Below are 19,828 nucleotides of genomic sequence, written 5' to 3'. Positions count from 1 at the left end.
GGGAAGTGTCTGGAGAAGTTAAAACCTTGCCAAAAAAAACATCAAGTGGCATCTCCTCACTGTGACCATCCAGCCAAACAGCAAAAAGAAGAGCAAGAGAATAGGTGCTTCCAATGGATAAAACCACGTCAGGCTAATTAAACACAAGTACTTTGATATTTCAGTGAACAAAGCGCTTCCAAAAGATATTGTGGGGACTAAACAAGTTTATCAGTTTTGTCCATAAACTTACATCATGAGTTTTGCTTTATTATTATTTTACTTTTATTTAATGAAGGGCAGGGGAAGGGGTAGTCTTTCTGCAGTACTCTGGAACCTATAGCTGAAACATTTTACCCTTCCAGGCAGGTACTGTCATCAAAGAAACACAAAGTATAAGCTTACTTCTTTTCATGCAGCTGCTCCACAAAATACTATTTTCTGGACTCAACAGATATAAATTTGACTTTTTCTGTAGCTTAAAAGTGTATTTTGTTTCCATGATTATGACATCACAGGCTATATGATGCAAACCACAGAATGAATCTATGCAATTTACACTTAACAAGGCACAGCTCTGGTAATCTACTACAGTTATCTTAAGCAGCCACATGGTTAGATACCATATATCTCCTTCACTAGGACAGCAGTCTTGTCATCTTCTGGTGGCTTCCTCTGGCTGCCAGGCTGTAAGAATTTTTTGATTGTTGGAATGTTGCTTGTTCTTTCTTTAAAAGCCTGTAAAAAGCAGCAGTAAAGCCAATTAGAGTAAGTAAATTGTAATTCCATCCCTGATAGCTTAAAAATCAGGCAACTTGGATTTTCACTTCTCAGACTTGGTTATTAAACGCAAAAGGTAGCAGCCCTTACAGGCAGCTCAGCACTCAGCATTTTCCATTGGAAAATATGAAAAAGGGCAAAAATACACCTACAACATACTAGCCACCTTCGAAAATGCAGGTGTAAGTATTCTGATCTGCAATGCTGGTGCTACAAGTTTACCCTAGTTTCCCAAATGGAGATGTGAAAAAAAACAATATTGAAGAGTTAAGATTCATTCACAGTGCAAAGCACCACAAAACACAAAATATAAGAAACTTAACAGCTCTTCAATGTAATTTCTTGAGAATATAATTTTGCTAGCAAAAATGACAGGAGCTGCAGACACAACAGGCTGCAGACTTCCCCTCCTGATGCTCATTGCTGTGTTTGAAGGCATGGAAGGAGCAGTTACAACACCAAACTGGTAGCATCAGGAAGTGAATTCCTGCCAGCTGAGAACAGCTCAAGAAAGCCAAGGTGGAGAAAGGAGAGCACACAGGAGGCAACACATTGTGCCTGTGGTCAGATTATTGTTGTCAAGAGAAATAGAGAACTATCAGCAACATGATACAATGGTTCAAAAGCTTTAAACATCAATTAGCTTTTAAAACTGGACAGTGAAATTTGTCATATTCCATATTGAGACCTGATGATTACTAACCTGTAGCAGAGGGAATGCAGACAGTATACCAGGCTTGCATTCTTCTACCATTAAAATAGCTTCCAGCAGATGGATGTCTGCCCAGCTTAATTTGTTGCCAACAAGATAATCCTGGCCATGGTCTTTTAAGGCCTTCAAAATACAAACAAGTTTAAAAAGGCAATAGGAGGTAACCATTTTATCTAGATATTCATTACAGATGGATTTCTAAAAAAACACACGAGAGCAAATCCGTGCAAGAACCTATAACCTTAGAAAGTGATAGGTATTCTCATGACAGAAAGTTAAATCAGAACTCATGTTTCGGTGTGCGTGGAACTGTTATTCACTCTAACCTACTGCAGCAGGTAGCTGTAACAATTCCAGTACCAGAAGAAGACTTAATTCATCCAAAAGAAACAGGACTAAAGTAACTGGAAGAGGTAGTCAGGAGAGTTTACCTGTAGGATACTTCAATTATTTTTTTTAAAGTCAAGTGAATTCCCAGGTGTTTGAGCAAATCTGAGATTGCTGATTATAGTTTGAAATAGGTCAGGAATGAAAGAAAGCAGCCTTTCCACCCTTCCCCCTGCATGGAAGGATTCTTTCACGGCAAAGAATGACAGATGCAAGATGCAAGAATCACAGCCTGCCACAGCTACCAACTGCTGTAACAAACAAGTTGTGGTGAACACTGCAGGAGCAAGAGGAGGAAACGTGTCTGTGTCTATGCTACTCTAATGCTGCACTTAACTATCAAATGCGTGCTAAAACTAGAACATCAGTCTGTAACTTTGGAAGCCAGTTCTTTCTCCAGTCCAAATTTTCCCTAGCAAAATCTGCCAGTTTTACTACTTACTGAATACTGGCTCCATCATACAGTTCCAGAGCTACACTGTCACTTTGCCATCTGAAATGGAGGTGTGTGGCAACAGGAAAATGGAGTGGGGAGGGAACCTGTTCCCCACTTTACTGCCTTTGTGGACTGCTTGTGTTTTAACACTTACCTTTTCATAAACAGGAAAGTATCTGGTTGTAGCTCGTTCAATGATTAAGGCAAGATTCTTTTCTTTTGTGTCGGCTGGTTGTAAGGAGAGATACATAATCATTTCCATCAGGTCTTTTGTTCCCTCCACATACATATCAATCCTGAAACAAATATTTTTATTTCATATTTCTCATTTTACCATTTTGTTTTTATTATTTTCCTGAAAGACAGTGGTGAAGCGATCACCAAGTAGAATGCTTATTAGTGAACGTAACAGAAGACACTTGTTTGCTTTCTTGTTCTTCCACTTTGATTCCAGGTCCATTTGTTTTTCAAAGCACAGATCTCTACAAACAGGCTCACAGTTTGTGCAACAAGCAAGGTATATGTAAGAGTTTGCGACTGATGTATTTCAAGTGGAGTTCACACTGTTCTTTGTTGACAATCTGTTCATCTATGTCATGTGACAAAAGACCACATATATAAGCCACACTGGAGAAAAAAAGATAAAAACCAGTTCTGAGGTCTAATCATGGAAGGATCCCAGTTATCAGTTGCCAGTTCAGACATGTCAGTCCATAATAATCCCCAGAGTCTCTGGTGTTGCACCTCCACTGTCGCAGAAGAAGCCCTTTACAGGAAGCGGCAGTCAGTTAGGTTAAGGACTTAACTGAACTCTTTCATTACTTTTGTTTGGTTTACAAAATAAGGATTTTTGATTTGCATTAGCCCTTTAATTATGATAATGGAAAATATCCACAGCTTACATAGCAAAGTAATACTAGGAAAATACTGGATTAACTTTCAGTAGCTTAAGCCACTGAACATGTCTTTTTTAAGATCAGATTGAAGGATTCTTTACATTTTGAAAAAAGGAAGTTAGAACACTTAACAACTCTTGGTTTTTTGCAGGCAGCTGTGGGTTTTTTCTTCTGTTTTCTCAGTTAAAGAGGAAAAAACCCTGAACCAACTAACGTAATTAGCCTTTATTATTGTATAAAGGCCTTGCAGTTGTCCAGGAACTTTCTGCACTTCTGGTCTCTGTGAAATCAAATGAGCCTGAAGGCAACCATGACATTCTCACCATGTTCACAATTAACAATCATTTTTCAATCACAAAATCCATTCACCCAGTCCCTGGATCTGAGGAGACAAAGCACAAGCAGATGTATGGGCATCTTTACATGCAGATATTTCAAAGCAATATTCTTCTCATAAATATTAAAAATTATGGCACAGTATTAGCAAGGTTAGTATGCACTGTTACTGTACCAGGCTCTCTCCTTCAGGTCTTTTCCATAGAGGTTGTACTTCGCTGCTATGTAGCTGCTAATGGCTCTTGTCTGCACCATCTTCATCCCATCGATCTCCACCATGGGCACTTGCTGAAATAGCAGGTATCCATCTTGGGAAGACAAGGAAGCAAACTATTCACTACTGTGCTGAATCTGAGAGAGATCCAGTAAGACATCAAGACATTTCCAAATCTGAGGCATGAACGCATCAAAAGCAAGCAGGTCTCTCAACTCATCTTTTTACAGGTTACATTGTACTGGAGAAGTTACACAAATATCACCTGTTATACCTTTGTTATATCGGTGTGAATTTATACTTAGGGTACCATTTACAGACTCACCATTGCATAATTTTTCTAGGTCTTCCTTCTTTTCTACAAATTGTTCCTCAAACTGAAAAGCAATGATAAAAAACAATACTGTGTCACAAAAAACAAGGAAAAGTGGAAGGAAGTCTGGAAATTAAACTACATCTCTCCACACTATTCCCCATACTTGCCATGACTGTGTTGACCCCTACTCTTATTCTTCATCTCTCTTCCAGCAAATAATCCGGGACGATAAGCGTCCCCAACCCCACAGCAATGTACAATGCTTTACACTTCACAAAAGCTCCCTGGTTACAAAGACCAGTCTACTTGCCTGCACAAACAATGAATTTGAGAATGATTTGAGACCAATGAATGATTTGAGACCAAATCATTCACTTAAAAGCAGCTGATACAACATGAAATACTGATTTTTTTAATAAGTTATGCCTGTTACACACCATTTATGTCCCTCTTTACCCCTACTGACATATTTATTTTCTTTTGAATGAGGACTTTTTAATGAGGGCAAGATTTTTGTTTCCTCAGCACTTGTGCTCTGCAGCTTTTCTGTCCGCAACATTCACAAGTGAGCACCATTAAAACTCCTTTTATTTCCAACAGAGTATAAAGAGTTTCTGAGAAAACAGTTTCAAAGCAGCGTATTCAAACAAAAACTGAATGTAGAAATTAGGACTCCTTAGGATGGTTTTCACCTGATGTGAATCTGGATATCTCCCTCCTGCCTTCAGGGCAGCTCTGCTTATTTATCTGACTTGGGGCCTAACCCAAAGAATGACAAGCACTTTGGAGATGATGTTCTAAAGGTTTTCATGTGGTAGGCATGGTCTTCCAGTGGAGAACACTCATGAGGCACAGGGAAGTAATGAGCATTCAAAAAAAGAGATACACAGTTGTGGTGTGTAGCAACAGTTTAAGATCTCAGCTTAAAGGACGTTTCAAACGCTCCACTTAACAATTCTCTTTGTGTGTTAGAACCCTTTTACTGTGCAACTAATAGCTCACGAAATACATTAAACACAACATAAGAGAGCGTATCACTGACTCTAGGCATTCTGCATCACAGTATGTGATGTCTATATCTCTAAGCACAGACATTATCAGGAAACCTTTCCAAAGAGTATATTTAAATCACAGATTAATCTGATCACTTTATAAAAAAGGTACACACCTCAACCCCAGCTGCTGCTAACAGCCATCGGATTGACTCCATCCTTCCCCTTATGTTGGAATAGTGCAGCTTGGGCTTCCCTGCCATGATCTCGGACTTCTTTTATCCTGACAAATTCGAGATGAAGATCTTATACGGAAGGAAGTAATTTTTAAAATTAGCATTTTAAATGTTCCACTCCAAACTATTCAATAAAGTTGGATGAAAGTGTGGGTAAAAGGGCAATCAAGGCCTATATACTTGATGCAACCAAGTTTCCTGTGGGTTGGTGAAAGAAAAGAGAAAGTACACATACCAGAACATGCAACAATTCGAAAGAGAATGAGAGAATGTAATAAACACCTAAATTCATACGTATATGTTTAAATCATACACGTATCTTTAAAAATACTAACATAGCTGCAAGAGCTCATGAGAGCTTTACAACCAAAACAGAACTGCAAGGTAATCCTGAATCACAATATATGCACTATAGATAATGTGCACTGACTTAAGACTCGTTCCAATTTTATAAACAACAGTTAAACTGTAACAAGGATTTATATCCTATTTGCCCTAAAAATGTAACTTTCAAATCAAATCCAAACAAACTGGTCAATGCCCTCAGCAGCAGGGAACTGAAGTCAGCACACCAGATCATGGCACTGGGATGAAGCATTTGCTCTCTCAAATTTCACTAACCAGTGCAGTCACATGCCACAGTATGATCTCAGCAGCTGATGCGAGCTTGCCTGGTGCTGGAAACAAAGCTAGCACTGTACTCTTACGACTAATGGATCCCAGGAGAATGAAGCAGGTTTCATAGAAGACAGTGTGACAAAGTAATTCATCGCTAAGCAAAGGTTTCATCTGTGTACAGGCAGGCTTATTTATTCTTGGATAGACTTCACAGTTCGTAATTTAGCCACAAAGTGGAAACTTTGGCCATGATTCCAATCAATGAAGAAACCTGGTGCCCCCATCCAAAAAAACGGGTCTGGAAAACCACTGCCCCACTTCCACTTGGCCCTGGCAATGCCTGTATCCCAGACACCTCAGTCTCTTGCAACAAAGTTCCCCTGACACGTAAATATTTGCTCAATAATAAAGACTTGATAATGTCTTGATGGTTTTGACTTGGCATCTAGTCTAGAGCTGCTGGGTGCCTTCACAGATTCCTGTATACCTGAAGAGCAACAGGGTGCATAAATAACGTATTTAGAGAACTGCCTCATCACAACTACCTTTACCAAGCCCCACATACAGAAGACCATGACCATTTCTAGTTCCCGTGTGTGTGAGTTACATTATACCAAGTGAAAGAGCTCTCAATCTTCCATACTTCAAGAAAACCTTCATTCCCTGGTGCTCAGGAAGCAGATGAAAGCCTCATCTCTGCTCCACCTGAGAGAACGGCACCGGGGCACTCACGGACTGGACAAGCACTCTAACCGTCAGTTCATGGGATCAAGGCTGGGAAACAACCTACGGTTACAGACTAGTGTAAGCAGAAAGAGCAAACTTCCCTGACCTCTCCCCAAAGCAGAGGCAGAGCTGATAAAAATCAGCCCAGCCAGAGCCCTGTTGGCCCATGTCACCTCAGTGCTCCACTGCAATCACCTGCGGAAGCCAAAGTGCACAGCAAGGGTCAGTGGGAAAAAGTCCAGGTATCAACATAACCTGCACTTGTTCATCACAGTTCCTTCGGGGGATTGGCCAAGGGTTGAGGCTTTCTGTGCTGGTGAGGGAAAGTTTACACTTTTCTGGAACTGCACTGCTTCAGGACTGACTTTGGGGCTTAGACTGAACACTTACACACCGTTGCAAAGTACTTTGGCCACTCTGTTCCTGCTCTGCAACAACTACCTCTTTGTAAAGCAGTGAGTCACGAAAGAGTCATCAAGTTGGTAAATCGCCTTTCTTCAATAGCAATAACTGACCTGAAAACAAACCACAAACTTTCTCGATGTTCCACTGCATCAGATCTTCCCTGGACCTCCACCAGGCAGATGCCAGTGACAGCTACTGCTGCAATCTCACTTTTTTAAAAAATCACCCCGTTTTGTCCAAAACTAATTCAGGCAGCAGCCCTCCAGTGAGAAACAAGTGAATCTAACAGCAATCCCATAATCTGCTGCAAGACCTTAAACTTGCTTTCTAATTGGATGTGGACCCCAAAGTAGTTCTCTGCTCCTCACACACCGCTCACACAAGGCTGCTCAAGCAGAAGGACCTCACAGCACAGGCCCCATGCTGCATCGGGCCCAGCTCAGTCTCCAGACCACCCTAAGACAAACTTCTCACCAGCATGTGGTTTTTACTGGGCCTCCAGCCAAGTCCCGATTCAGGAAGCGTTCCTTGCTCCACCAGAGCTAGGACGAGTGTTTGCACGAGTGAAAGGCAAATTACCTCGAGATTTTAAACCTTCTGTCTCCAAATGCAATTCCTCTGCAAGTTTCCTGGTGGACCTACCCACAGAGCGCCCTATGCACACCCTCCCTGCCCGGCCTGGGTCCCTGCAGCAGCTCACCCAGGCACGATCTGAACTACAAACGGCTCTGACACGGGCCTTGCCTTTCGCTCTCCCGGCAAAGGGCACTGGCTGGCCGCCCTCCGCTCCGCACGGTGACCTGGAGAGAGCTGGCAGCCAAGCCCAGTGCAGCCCAACCCGACCCTCCGTACCCAGCCGGCCAAGCACCGCCGGTATCCCGTCCTGCTGCCGGCGAGGCGCCATTCCACCCGGAGAGCCCCCGCCGCCACAGACCGCGCGTCGCAGCACAGTTCACACCCTCCCCCGAGTAGGGACCGGCTCCCCTCCACACCCCTCACCCCGGGGGAGCTGCCAAGTCCCGCAACTGCCCCCCAAAGCCGCCACCGTCACCAGTACCCTGCGCACGGACCGCACCGCTGACAGAGCGCGCTGCCCAGACAGATCCGCAGGGACCGCCCTCTCCGCCGCGCCTCGCCTCGCCGCTCCTCCCCTCAGCGGCCGCACCGGCCGGGCGGCCTCCTCCGTGCCTTCGCTCTCGCCGGTGGCGTATGAGCCGCGCGGGGGTAGCGGGGCCTGGCTTTCCGCCGGTAAACCGCGTCCTTGAGCCGTGCGAGCGTGCCTGGGGAAAGAAGAGTTGCCGCGGCCTTGTCCTGAAGTCTTGCGAAGCCACTCTTCGCAGAGGGCCGGGTTCGAGGTCGGCGGCATGCCACGGCTACGCCCCAGAGGGACACGGCCGCTGGGGCAGAAGAAAGGCTCCGAGGCCCCGAGGAGGCAGTGGGGTTCCCAGCGGTGGCGGGGCCGGGGAAGAGGCCTGGATCGCAGTCCCTGCGTGAGGACACCCGACTGCCCATGTGCTAGGGGCTCTGGCTCTGCGAGGCCGGAGGCTGGAGCTGTACGCAGGCTCCCAAACGCTTAGCTGCGCAGGGGAGCTTGCACAGCAGAGAGCCGGCAGCCACGGCCAAGCTTCCCAGCTCGCGTTTCTGACCGTGACCGTGCTCGGCGGTGAAGTTACAGTGCACGAGTTTAAATGTCTGCTGACAGAACAGAGGTGCAATACGACCTCTGGTCCCAGCATGCTCCGAGTTAAGTCCAGAGGAAAGCAGAATCCAAACATGTCATCCACATCAAACCAGAACCTGCAGATTTCTCCTGTCATTTCTCAGAACAAATGTATCCCCCACTGTTAGGGCTAAGCTGTTTTCGTTTTCCAGCAGCTCTTGGGAATGCCAGAAAGACAAAACCAGAGAGCTCTTAGGCTATAAGTAGCAGCAAGAAGTCTTTGAACAAACTGGTTTTGTGTGTCAATTGTAAGACTTTATTTCAGTATTCTGTCAAGTAATTTAAGACATCCTGTGTTGTCCAGTGTACACACACCCCACACCCCACCCCAGTGCAGTGAGCTATTTCATTTGCTAGTATGCTTGTGTAGATTTAATTTGGAAGTATTTGCAAAGGGCTAAAAACAGTTGTGTTGTTAAGGAGAGAGAGATCAAAACCCAGTTCACCATTTACATTATTTTCACCATTAATTTCATCAGCAAACACTACAAAATAAGAGTTTCTGTGAGTTAAGGTTGCTGCTCAGTGGAAAATTTTCATCACTCTTGGTAAATCTTTCTCTTGTAGTGGTGGTTTCCTCTGGCTGCCAGGCTGCAGGAATTTCTTTATTGTGGGGATATTGCTTATTCTTGATTTAAAACTCTACAAAACAAAACAAAAACAGCACTATGCTTAAGAACTATGGTAGCTGTCAGATACCAAGATGTTATTGTTGCCATAAAAGTATCATTATGGGTTCATCATGCAGAAGAATCTGTATGCTTTGTCCTATTACTTATTTGTGGCTATAGTGACAGAAGGCAGCAATAACCACCAGTATTTGAGGCCAAGTAAAAGTAGTTAGGGTACTTGATTTTTTCTGTCACTTCTTCACTCACCCACCCACTCTCCCATATTTCTCAGCCAGTTTAAATCAGTGGCGCTCCCTTGATTCATTGTCTTTTAAAACTGTCCATTCATTTACCTGCAAGAGAGGAAACTTGGCAAGGATATCAGGCTTGCATTCTTCTGCCATTAAAAGGCTTTCAAGTAACTGCACATCTGCCCTGCTAAGCTGATTGCCCACAAGAAAGTCCTGCCCATGGTCTTTCAAAACCTAAAACCAGAGAACCAGAAGTGATTATTTTTTTCCCTTTCTGTGACTTACTATATCTTCAAAGCAAGGTCATACACTGCATGGAGTTGTCTTTGAAAGAAGGAAATGATGTAGAAAAAGAAGGAAGTGTTAATTTGAATCTGTAGTTCAAACTAACAACTTGACCACACTGTCATCCTAGGCATAGTTTCTCAGCCCTTGCTCTTCTGCATTTCTTTCTGCCAGGTCAGTTGTATCCCTCTTGCCTTTACTTCTGTAGCTCCTGTAGTCAGCACTGCTGTGTTGAAGGCTTTATGGGATATAACCATATAACCATCCATCACTGCGAGTGCCTGTACAAGATTTGCAAGATGCTTAAGTTCAGCCCAGGACATAGAGTATCGTGGACTCTTTCAAATTATGGGCAGATGCCTTCTCACCTGTTTCCTCTTTGAGGAATTTGGGAGATCTGTCTGTGTAACCTGTGCCTCAGGGTCTTGACACCCAGCTAATCCATCCTTCCTTCTGTTACAGAAGGAGTTGTAATGCTTTTACACAGCATGAATGGGAGAGGGGGTTCTTCTTTTCAGGAGGAAACTATGTAAAAGCTGATGCTATAGTGTCTTTTGTCTGAAACAACACACAGACTGCAGCACGGACATCTGGGGAGCTCGGTGCATCCTGGGTTTTTGCAGCTTTGTATCTTTCTCCTGGATTTGTAGTGCCTGCTGTCCCCTGTGTAGTGTCCTATCTCCATCCTCATCCCAGTCCCATCAAAACCATAGCATTTATATGTTAGTAGTAATTTTTCTTTGTTTTCCTCAGTAAAAATTGTGTAGATCCAGGATAGAGTTTCAGGAAAACAAAATTAAGCTACTACATCTTTGCCACATACCTTCTCGAAGACTGGGAAGTATCTGTTTGTGGCCTTGTCCACAAGATTAGCAAAATGTTGCTGCTTTTTATCCTCTGGTTGGAAACTATGCGTCATCAGTAACTCATTCAAGTCTATTATAGCTTCCACATACATATCAATTCTGAAAAGTATAGATCCATTTGGTCAAGTCAAACACAGTAGGTTGAAATAGCACAATAGCTACTGCCATAACCCCACTGAGATGTTGGGAACTCTGCCTTTTCTATCCAGTATGCCTAGCTTGGAGCAGGAGAGCATGGGTGAAGGAAAAGTGCAAAGTGCCTACAAAAAACTAGAAGACTATACCCCTTCAGTTTTTGACTAGGAGTGATACTTCTCTGTATTAAGGTTGCATTAAGGATGGTGTCATCCAAATGCGTTAAAATCCAGTCAGACATGGTGGCAAGTTAAACAATGGGTCTGTACAAATCCTAACAAATAGCTTAACGTGTTTACCAATGCTAATTAACTTGAAGCATTTAAAAATAATTCAGGTCAGACCATGTGGCCTAGAAGCCCTGTCATTTAATAATCAATTAGTAATTCTAATTCCTGGTTATTAGACAAGGCTTTTGTTTCCTTTGAAGACATTTCCCTGAATTTGATGTGGTAAAAATACCTGCTGCTGCCAACTGTAGGAGAAAATGAAAAGCTGCCTTATAAGACAGTCTGTGCACCTGACTGCTTTCTTCTGTTAGCTCTGTTGACCTTTGCTCTTCATGAACTCCCTTGCACTGTGTTGCCTAGCTAATCTAGCTGGTTATTACTGCTGTAATACAACTGTATCTGCAGTCACAGTTAGAACATGCTACATGAGAAGCTGCTATATCGCCCTGAATCTAACTATGAGCTGGGATACCTTGTGTTAACACAGAGCAGTAGTATGAACTCTAGCCTAACAGGAAAATACGGTACTGTTACTGTACAGGGCTCTCTCCTTCAGGTCCTTTCCATAGAGGTTATACTTTGCTGCTATGTAATTGCCAATGGCTCTTGACTGCACCATCTTCATTCCATCAATCTCCACCATTGGCACTTGCTGAAACAGCAGGAATCCATCTAGCAAAAAGGGGACAAGACAAGGAGACATTCACTATTTGAATGAGAACCATTAGTGTGTGTTTGGCAAAGGAATCACACATAATTTTTTATTTAGAATCATAGAATCATTTAGGTTGGAAAAGACCCTTAAGATCATCAAGTCCAACCGTTAACTCAGTACTGTCAAGTCCACCACTAAACTCATGAGAGATCAAAAACCTGTTCACTATTTTCATCATTTTCACCATTAATTTCATCAGCAAACACAAAGACTACGAAATAAGAGTTTGTGTGGGTTAAGGTTGCTGCTGGACATAACACTTCTTAGGTGTTCTATTACCTGTATATAGTATTACCTAATTATTAAAAAATGAAGGAAACTTACCCTTCTGTAACTTTGTCAGATCATCCTTTGTTTCCAGAAAACATTCTTCAAACTGCAGGAAATAAAGAAAAAATGTTGTGTTATCACTGCATATTTTAGCTTCTGCTTTGCATGAGACAAAAAGCTGTGTTTTGGAGAATTTTATTTTTTGAAAAATAAATCAGATTTGGAAGTGATATCTTTAAAAATTTATTTTGCCGTTGTCACATTCTCTCCTCTTCCCTCTCAGATGTGATTCATATTTCTGTGCAGGTAAGATTTTGGCTAAAGCTGAGGTGACTGAAAGGCACAAAACCCTGTCTATTGAGCAAATAGTGACTGTTCCACTTCTGATGTCAGTGCTGGGAGAAAGGAGGGTAGGTAAATTTACACTGAAGCAGCACAACTGTGGCTCCTTTGCCACAAGCTGGCAAAAGGGGAGTCAAAGAGAAGAGATTGAGTGTCCTATGTAGCTTTCTGGCCTATTGCCCATTACTGTGACAAAAACTCTCAGCCCTTAAAACACACAGATCCCCCACATTACCACAGTTATTCCATAGAATTTTTTTTTTCTTTTTTTGCTATTGTGGACATTGGGATTTAACTGAAGGTCTTCAGAATGGAAAGTGCTCAACCCGTGTGATCAAAAGATAAGAGACCAGGTTCTGCTGCTGTCATTTTGGTTTTTTGCTTTCACTAGCTACTAGGGAGAGGCATTTATGGTGCCACCAGTGTGCCTGGCACATGGTGCTTGGAACTGAAATGGGAACTTGCCTGCCTGTTTAGGGTAAGCTAGTCATTGTTGGCTTGATCAGCAAAACACTAAATGCAGAGCTTGAAAGTGCTGGTCAGTCACATTTCTTATAAGGAACAGTGAAAATACGTGAGATGCTCTTACTATAAAAAACAGGACAAACCTCAACCCCAGCTGCTGCTAGTAGCCATCGTATTGATTCCATTCGGCCTCGTCCATTGAAGTAGTGCAGCTTGGGCTTCCCAGACATGCTTCCACTGATTTCCTACTATCTGGAATAAAGTAAGCTTTGCAAAACAAAGATTTAGAATGCGGGTTTTGAGTCTCTAACAATTTCTCAAGCATTGTTCAAAGTTGTCTTCTTTGAAACCAATGATTTATCGTCCAAGACTCTCATCACATTAGTAGAGGAGGTAAAAGACTATATTGAGGGACTGCATTGTATCATTTAGCCTTAGAATGTCTTTTGTATGTGCAGGTTAGTTAAGCAAAACTGTACTGGGAGCAATTGGCCCATGTCAGAGAATAAGCAAATCAAAACCTATTTGCATCCCAAACTCTTTTGCTCTGACCAAAAAAACAGGGCATGTGAGATACACTGCTCTCTTTATTTTGGCATTATCTCTGGATAGATTGCTGTTTAATCAGATACACAACATAAACTCACCTATTGCTGTGCTTTCTTCAGCAGCCATTATGCTCTATTGTAAGGTGACAAGCCTTCCTGTTACCCCCACTGTAAGCATTCAGTTTCATTTACAGCACTCCCCACTAATCCCTTTTCTTTAGGCAAACATCTGAAGACATAGAATTTAATTTTGTCTAAGGTAATATTAGATTTCCCTTTACCACAGGCAGAGCCAACATGCAATACCTGCTTGGACAGTTCCAACTCTGCTGGAATTTAAAGCAACAGCAGTTTGTAGACAGGCTGTCATGCCCCCGGTCAGAATCAGTGCATGCATATCAGCAGCATACATGTAGGCAGTGCCTAGTTTGTACTAGCTTCAGAGTTATCATCATCATGTCAACAATAAAACTGAAGCTTAAACAGCAGCAAAAAGAAAATAACTAAAAACCCACCATATTCCCCTTGTAAAAAAAACGTATTTTCTCTGAAATAGGAGAAGGTGAGAGGAAACACTCCACACTTGAGATCTACATTTCTTTATCTTAAATCTGTACACCTAGAAAGCAATTGATCAATAATTTAACATAACCACACACATAACCATGTTAATAAAGTACAGACAAGTAATCAATAAAACCTGTTCACTGACTTAGTTTCAATTACACGAATTGCTCACTCTTGTGCAAACAAGCTTACCTTGTACACAGTATAACTCGCTCTAAGCTCTCAGCAGCTTTGTTTTGAGATTATATAGTTCTGTAGCCCCTCCTACAAAGGGAATTGCAAACAGTTCTCTTTGGGAGACTCCTATTTCTTAAACAAATAAAACCAATTATGTCTGTTTAGTCACTTCTCACCTATAGAAAATCCTGACTCATGATGACAGTGTATAAATGTGAAATTCATGAGAGTCATGGTTATTTGGAACTTCTGTGCCAGCAGAAAATTGTTGCTTCCTATTTTCATTGTTTGGCAACCTGCTTCTTAAAATAACCAGAACAGCTGAAAAGCTCCCATGACTAAAAAAAATACTGTGATAGCAATAAACAATTTATTTTAATATTTTATGGTTTGGGGTTTTTTTACGTATAATAGATTGCCATTTTACATAAATCACATCAACTAATTCAGTTTGAATCCTACATAAGGTTCCTCCCTTAGTGAAGCGGGATATTCCTTCAGGATATTTTTCTTCTGTATTTCATTCCTGGACACAGAAGTGTTTTTTCCTGTTCTTCTCAAAAATGTTTCCATGGATCCGACTAGGTGAAAATGCACACCAGAGACAACTGTAGGAGGCAGTGAATGAAAAGCAGCGTCAGAAGACAAACTGCCCTCTGCACTTCTGACTGATTTCTTCAGATAACTGTATCAACCTTTGATCTTCATGAACTCGCTTGCACCATGCTGCTTATCTAATCTGGCTTGTCAATACTATTGCAGGCATCACTTGCAGGCAAGGTCAACATGCTGTGTAAAATTCTGCTGAATCACCCTGGATGTAAATGTGAGCTAGGATATTCTTGTATTACACAGGCAGGTTGTATGAATTGTAGTCTATCAAACAAAAATACTAGTTGTTGCAATACAGGGGGTCTCTCCTTCAGGTCCTTCCTGTAAGATGTGCTTTGCTGCTCTATAGCTGAAAATGATCCTTATCCCATCAGTCTCCACTACCAATGTCTGTTAGACCAATGTGTTCCATGCTTGATAATAAAATAGCTTAGTTATTTAGAACTAGAACCACAGGACAAGGCATCAAAATGGTCCCCAAAAGGGACACTCTGTACCCTATACATGAGGTGAGTCAGGCTGCACAGAAAGGGACTCTTCACTCACTGACAGCACATGCTAAAGCCTCCACCTTCTGTTTTGGGGTCTTTCTTATTTCTCTCTGCCCCGTCTTACATTCAGCCTGAAAGCCTGTGGTGGGACTCAGTCAGCTACACAGAGGCATCCATACCGCTGTGCGTGTTTGCTGGCCTCCGGCTGCTGCTCCAGAGAGCCGGGCTCTGTAGCATGTCCCTTGGCACATCACCCAACCCCCCAGAGGTATCACAGAGAGCCCCAGGCGTCTGTGCTAAGCACAGCAGAACGCCCGCTCCTGGTTTCCCTGTGGAGACACGAGCTGCCCACATTTTGTTTTCTGTTAATATCCAACCAGAAATAATTTGTTCACATTTTACAACGAAGCAGAACTCTGCATAAGTAAGTTTTATTTGCTTGCTTGAGAAGTAACTGCTCTCCCTTCTAGGCTTCTAGGAATACTGACTTTTGCTGTTAGAAGGGGTTTTTTTAAGAGTAAAAGGTCAAACTACTCTGCTGGAAATGGTGTTTACAGCATTGTTGGACGGATGTGACTTATGACCCAGAATCTAGATAATGTGGGAGATTGAAGCTTTCCTTGCATAAACGCGTGCACTGAGGTGTGTCTGGTAGTGTTTCCAAATCTGCCTAGTCATGTAATGCAGATACAAAGAAAATTGCAGGGACTATGACATGTCTACAGTGTTTTTCCTCTAAATTTTGTTTAAATTTCCAAAAGTGGAATAGATCCAGTGGGCAAACCTAGCAACACAAAACACAACATTTACAGCTAGGCATTTTGTAAATATGCATTGAAGTTAGTGTTTCACATATATTAAGCTGTCAAAAGGTTTTTTAGTTACTGTTCAGAAATACAAACTCACTGTTAGGTAGCTTGGCTGGATTAACCATTTGTAGGCCTGGCCATGGTAAACTTTAAGAGATAACCCAGATCTAGTGACTACTCCTACAAGGACTTGACATCCACTGGTCAGAAGACTGCAAGGTAAGAAAACATGAATTCAAGCATGAAAGTTAATCACAGTGTAGAGAAATTGGGAAAACTCATCTCACCTAACTTTGTAGACACCTATGTCCAGTCTAGCTGTCTAGTCTCCTTTAAATAGTTCAAAGCTCAAGTCTAAATTCAAGAGAAATCCCTCACCGTGCACTTGAACTACAGTTGATAATGCAAACTACTCAAAATGATGCTGTCTGAACTGAGGCAGTTAGAAGTTTAGATGAAGGCATCTGGTCTCCTAAGAACATCTAGGTTCAGATTGGCCATCCAGGAGTTAAAACTAGGGGAAATGCCAAAGCTGCCCTAATGACTTAGAAGAGAATGTTTACCCCAGCTGCAGCTGTTGCCTACCAGCTTGGTTTCATTTAGCCTCTTCCTTTAAAACAATAATGTACAAGTTTTGGGTTTTTTGTTTTTTTCAGATATGATACTGATTTGACAAAGCATTAGAAAATGTTTTGTGTCATCAGGCTTTGTGAACTTTACATAAAACATATCAAAGTTTTGTTAATTTTGGTTGGAACTGTGTTCAAAATTATGAGCTAATATCAAAACTGTACTTGCAAGGGAGCTAGGTGCACACACAAACTGTTGTGCCTTTACTGTATTAGCAAGGGCAACAGAGACTGTAGCTAATGGCTATTCCCTATTAGCTCTGTGGCTAATGAGACCTGTTGGGATATACTCTGTCCTGCCTTGCAGAAATAAAAGTGCAGCTCCAGTGTTCCATATTATTTAAAACAAAAGTCCCATTTGTTGTTGCTTTTCCAAACTGGCACTGCCTGTATTCAGCACACACATTATGTCCCACGAAACATTTCTCCACACTGAATTACGCCCTCCAAACCGAGCAGGGCAAGTGCTGAATGTAACCAGCATAGAGACCTAGGAATATGTTTACAAAAGATAGCCTTGCAAAGGGAATAGAGAAATTGAAAGGAAACTTTCTTTTCTCCAGTGACCCTCATGCTGACTTAACAGTTGGTTTCAAGTATGTGAAGGGCACTAGGTGTTTTCCTAAACATTTTGAAGAGCAAACAGGTCACCTAGAAGCTGGCAGGTGTTTTCAGTGCGACTGAGCATGAACAGGGTTTTTTTAACAGGATGTATTTTTGCCAGCAGTTCCTTACATTTGAATAACAAATGCAAGACCTTGCCTAAGCAAAGCCAGAACAACGCTGTGATGTTCAGTGGAAACTAGTGACCATCTTTCTTTGGCTAACATCACCTTCTGCCATGTTGATATGAGGCAGACAAAGAGAAGGTTGTGCATGGGGCATCACCTGCTCACCAATGCTTTTAGAACTAACTTTCCACATAACAGCATGTTAAGCTTTCAGATTTCCTTCTAGTTCTTGGTAGTCAGCACCCTTTCTCTCTCTCTTTCTCTCCTGCTTAATTTGTAATCTTAATTTGTGTCTCCTTGGCAAATTTCAAAGTGTCTCACTCATCTGTGATTATTCCCTATTTTTCCCTTCACACTTCCAGCTCCTGGACCATTCTTCTTCCTGGATGCAATTCTCTCCAGATGAAGACAGTCAGTAAACAAGAATAGAAAGTAGCATGCCATGGATAGGCAGGCAGTACGAGGACTTCCAAAGCATTTCACACCTAAAAATCGTTTATTTTGCATCTTTCCTCTTATTTTCTCAGCTTTCCATCAGCCAGCACAGAAAGGATTCTAATATTTATAGAAATTCAAGGATTTCTTAAATCACTACTAATAATGATTTCAGACTCCTTCTCTCCGAAACCAGGGTTAAGGGATTAATTTCCTCTGCCAGTATCCCTCCAAACCCACTCAAATAATAACACAATACAAAACAGCATGACTCCACTCTAAGGTCACTCATGACCTAATATAAAGGTGCATTGACCACTTCAACATCTGACCTGCTGGTCCTCACTATCCTAGAGTGAAAAGTGCCAGCCGCTCAACCCCGCCGAGTTCAGTGACTGGCATCACTTAACTCCATCCAGCAGTTGTGGATGGAATTAACTCTATCCTCTAGCAGTTGTTGGTAATTTAAGAGTGGAAAACCAGTGGGAGATACAACTTCTGTTTTGAAACCCAAGGTGGGCATGGAAAGGAAGACTTACATACCAGCTACCAGAAGTCTATATTTGTCTGCCTATACAAGTGGGAAATTCAATTTTAACAGATTTTTGTACTTCTTAAAGGGTTAAGCTGCAAATGGGGTATGGTAGCATTTTTCTAGGACCCTTCTTTTCAGATTTACTCTTGTTTAACTTGCCTAAAAATTTGACAACACAAGGGGACATAAGTTTTTTTTTCATAATTCTGGTTACAAAAGTAATCAAATTTTACAGGAAAGCCCTACCTTATACACACATGTGAGTAACTCACAAAAGAATATTTTCTCCTTCAATTCTACTTATGCTTGAAGCACAAAGGCACACTTGAATACATAATTTGCTAGCACTCACTGTTTGAGTTATGTGTATAAGCACACACCTGCCCTCACATGAACAAAGATGAGTTTCAGTGTTTGCAAGCCAAAAAGCTACACAATTGTATTGGACATAATAGTAAAATAAGTTGCATCTGACAAGAAGCAGAGCATATTCAGTTTAAAAACCCCACTTAATCTAGTTGAATTCTAACAAATAAATAATTGTCCTTTTCTAGTCTGCTGTGTGGAAGATCCATGGGGGAAAGCTGGAGAGTGAGCAATCTGAAGAGGAAGTTCATTCTTCTCTTTTGTCCCTACCAGGTTAATTTCTTAATATTTTTTACCAATTTCTTTTTTTCTACACTTTTGTCATGGCAATATTAAGTGCCAGATTTAGTTACTGACATCTGTTGAAACAAAGCTTCCTCCTATGCAAATGCTGCTGTGCCACATCAGGCCCTATCACAAGGCAGTCATTGTCTGCTGTAAATATGTAAGCCCTAATATTTTCATTAAAAAAATCAGTGGAAGCTGAACTTTTTATTATCCTACAGCTGCAGAAATAAACCACCTCTGCCTCACCTGAGCCTGCAAAACAGATTGTACATTTCTTCCATGATGCTTCATTCTCAAGAGGTAATATATTTGTAACCTGCATGTGAAATGCTGGTAAGATTGTGCATGTGGTTTGAAATAATTGATTTATGAAGAAAATCAGTTTTGCAAGGAAAGCTTTGCAGAGAGATCTAAAAATTCAGTTCATTCACAGGCCTTAGTTTAAAGATAGTAACACTGACTACATTTGGACCTATTACAGATGTGTGAGCAAATGATGTACCAACCCTTTCACAGTAATTCCACTTTCACATTCAAAGACCATCCTCCTGCTCAGCATGGAGATGTATACTGCTGTGGTAGCAGCTACTAAGGAGATAGTATCTCTGCCCAGACAGGTATGCAGTGCCTTCTTGGAACAGCACAGAACTGCCTGGTGACACACAGATGTCAGGATGCACCACAGGAACATGGGAGGTTTGCCTGTGGCATTGCCCG

At 41.9% G+C, this 19,828-nt stretch overlaps 2 protein-coding genes and 2 long non-coding RNA genes across 8 annotated transcripts; 1 reads left to right on the top strand and 3 right to left on the bottom strand.

Moving 5' to 3' along the window:
- Nucleotides 1-405: 405 nt before the first annotated feature.
- On the bottom strand, nt 406-8,169 carry LOC133272919 (glutathione S-transferase-like). Of its 3 annotated transcripts, none has more exons than XM_061460634.1 (7): nt 8,091-8,169; nt 5,225-5,331; nt 4,066-4,117; nt 3,702-3,834; nt 2,449-2,590; nt 1,463-1,594; nt 406-717 (listed from the first exon to the last, which is right to left on the bottom strand). In XM_061460634.1, exons 2-7 carry the CDS (start codon nt 5,309-5,311, stop codon nt 595-597), a joined length of 669 nt encoding a protein of 222 aa, XP_061316618.1. In that variant the 5' UTR covers nt 5,312-5,331; nt 8,091-8,169; the 3' UTR covers nt 406-594. The 3 variants fall into 3 exon arrangements, with proteins under 3 accessions (XP_061316618.1, XP_061316620.1, XP_061316621.1); XM_061460636.1 differs by lacking the exon at nt 8,091-8,169 and adding an exon at nt 7,508-7,639; XM_061460637.1 differs by lacking the exon at nt 8,091-8,169 and having other exon boundaries at nt 5,225-5,350.
- Nucleotides 8,170-9,110: 941 nt separating this feature from the next.
- On the bottom strand, nt 9,111-14,881 carry LOC133272915 (glutathione S-transferase-like). Of its 3 annotated transcripts, none has more exons than XM_061460631.1 (7): nt 14,231-14,858; nt 13,067-13,175; nt 12,171-12,222; nt 11,671-11,803; nt 10,724-10,865; nt 9,718-9,849; nt 9,111-9,395 (listed from the first exon to the last, which is right to left on the bottom strand). In XM_061460631.1, exons 2-7 carry the CDS (start codon nt 13,151-13,153, stop codon nt 9,276-9,278), a joined length of 666 nt encoding a protein of 221 aa, XP_061316615.1. In that variant the 5' UTR covers nt 13,154-13,175; nt 14,231-14,858; the 3' UTR covers nt 9,111-9,275. The 3 variants fall into 3 exon arrangements, with proteins under 3 accessions (XP_061316615.1, XP_061316616.1, XP_061316617.1); XM_061460632.1 differs by lacking the exon at nt 14,231-14,858 and adding an exon at nt 13,571-13,700; XM_061460633.1 differs by lacking the exons at nt 9,111-9,395; nt 9,718-9,849 and adding an exon at nt 9,437-9,717 and having other exon boundaries at nt 14,231-14,881.
- On the bottom strand, nt 12,324-13,050 carry LOC133272916 (uncharacterized). Its single transcript, XR_009744602.1, has 2 exons — nt 12,742-13,050; nt 12,324-12,564 (listed from the first exon to the last, which is right to left on the bottom strand). It is a non-coding gene; the product is annotated as an uncharacterized LOC133272916 (long non-coding RNA).
- Nucleotides 14,882-18,657: 3,776 nt separating the features above from the next.
- Nucleotides 18,658-19,675, top strand: LOC133272918 (uncharacterized). Its single transcript, XR_009744604.1, has 3 exons — nt 18,658-19,096; nt 19,330-19,444; nt 19,593-19,675. It is a non-coding gene; the product is annotated as an uncharacterized LOC133272918 (long non-coding RNA).
- The last annotated feature ends 153 nt before the right edge of the window (nt 19,676-19,828 follow it).

This window comes from Pezoporus flaviventris, unplaced genomic scaffold (assembly GCF_033815535.1).
Source record: "Pezoporus flaviventris isolate CSIRO_AGI_PZ_B2104156 unplaced genomic scaffold, CSIRO_AGI_Pfla_v1 ptg000031l, whole genome shotgun sequence".
NCBI lineage: Eukaryota > Metazoa > Chordata > Aves > Psittaciformes > Psittacidae > Pezoporus > Pezoporus flaviventris.
This window is presented reverse-complemented; position numbering and strand designations above follow the sequence as displayed.

What these genes read in the sequence shown, in the direction of transcription:
- LOC133272915 (XM_061460631.1), bottom strand. Translation starts at nt 13,153, where the DNA reads ATGTCTGGGAAGCCCAAGCTGCACTACTTCAATGGACGAGGCCGAATG. An exon ending in TCTGACAAAGTTACAGAAGG is followed by an intron (nt 11,804 to 12,170) that starts GTAAGTTTCCTT and finishes CCTTTTTGCTAG; the next exon opens with ATGGATTCCTGCTGTTTCAG. An exon ending in GACCTGAAGGAGAGAGCCCT is followed by an intron (nt 10,866 to 11,670) that starts GTACAGTAACAG and finishes TATACTTTTCAG; the next exon opens with AATTGATATGTATGTGGAAG.
- LOC133272919 (XM_061460634.1), bottom strand. Translation starts at nt 5,311, where the DNA reads ATGGCAGGGAAGCCCAAGCTGCACTATTCCAACATAAGGGGAAGGATG. An exon ending in GACCTGAAGGAGAGAGCCTG is followed by an intron (nt 2,591 to 3,701) that starts GTACAGTAACAG and finishes TATTTGTTTCAG; the next exon opens with GATTGATATGTATGTGGAGG. An exon ending in CTGCATTCCCTCTGCTACAG is followed by an intron (nt 718 to 1,462) that starts GTTAGTAATCAT and finishes TGCTTTTTACAG; the next exon opens with GCTTTTAAAGAAAGAACAAG.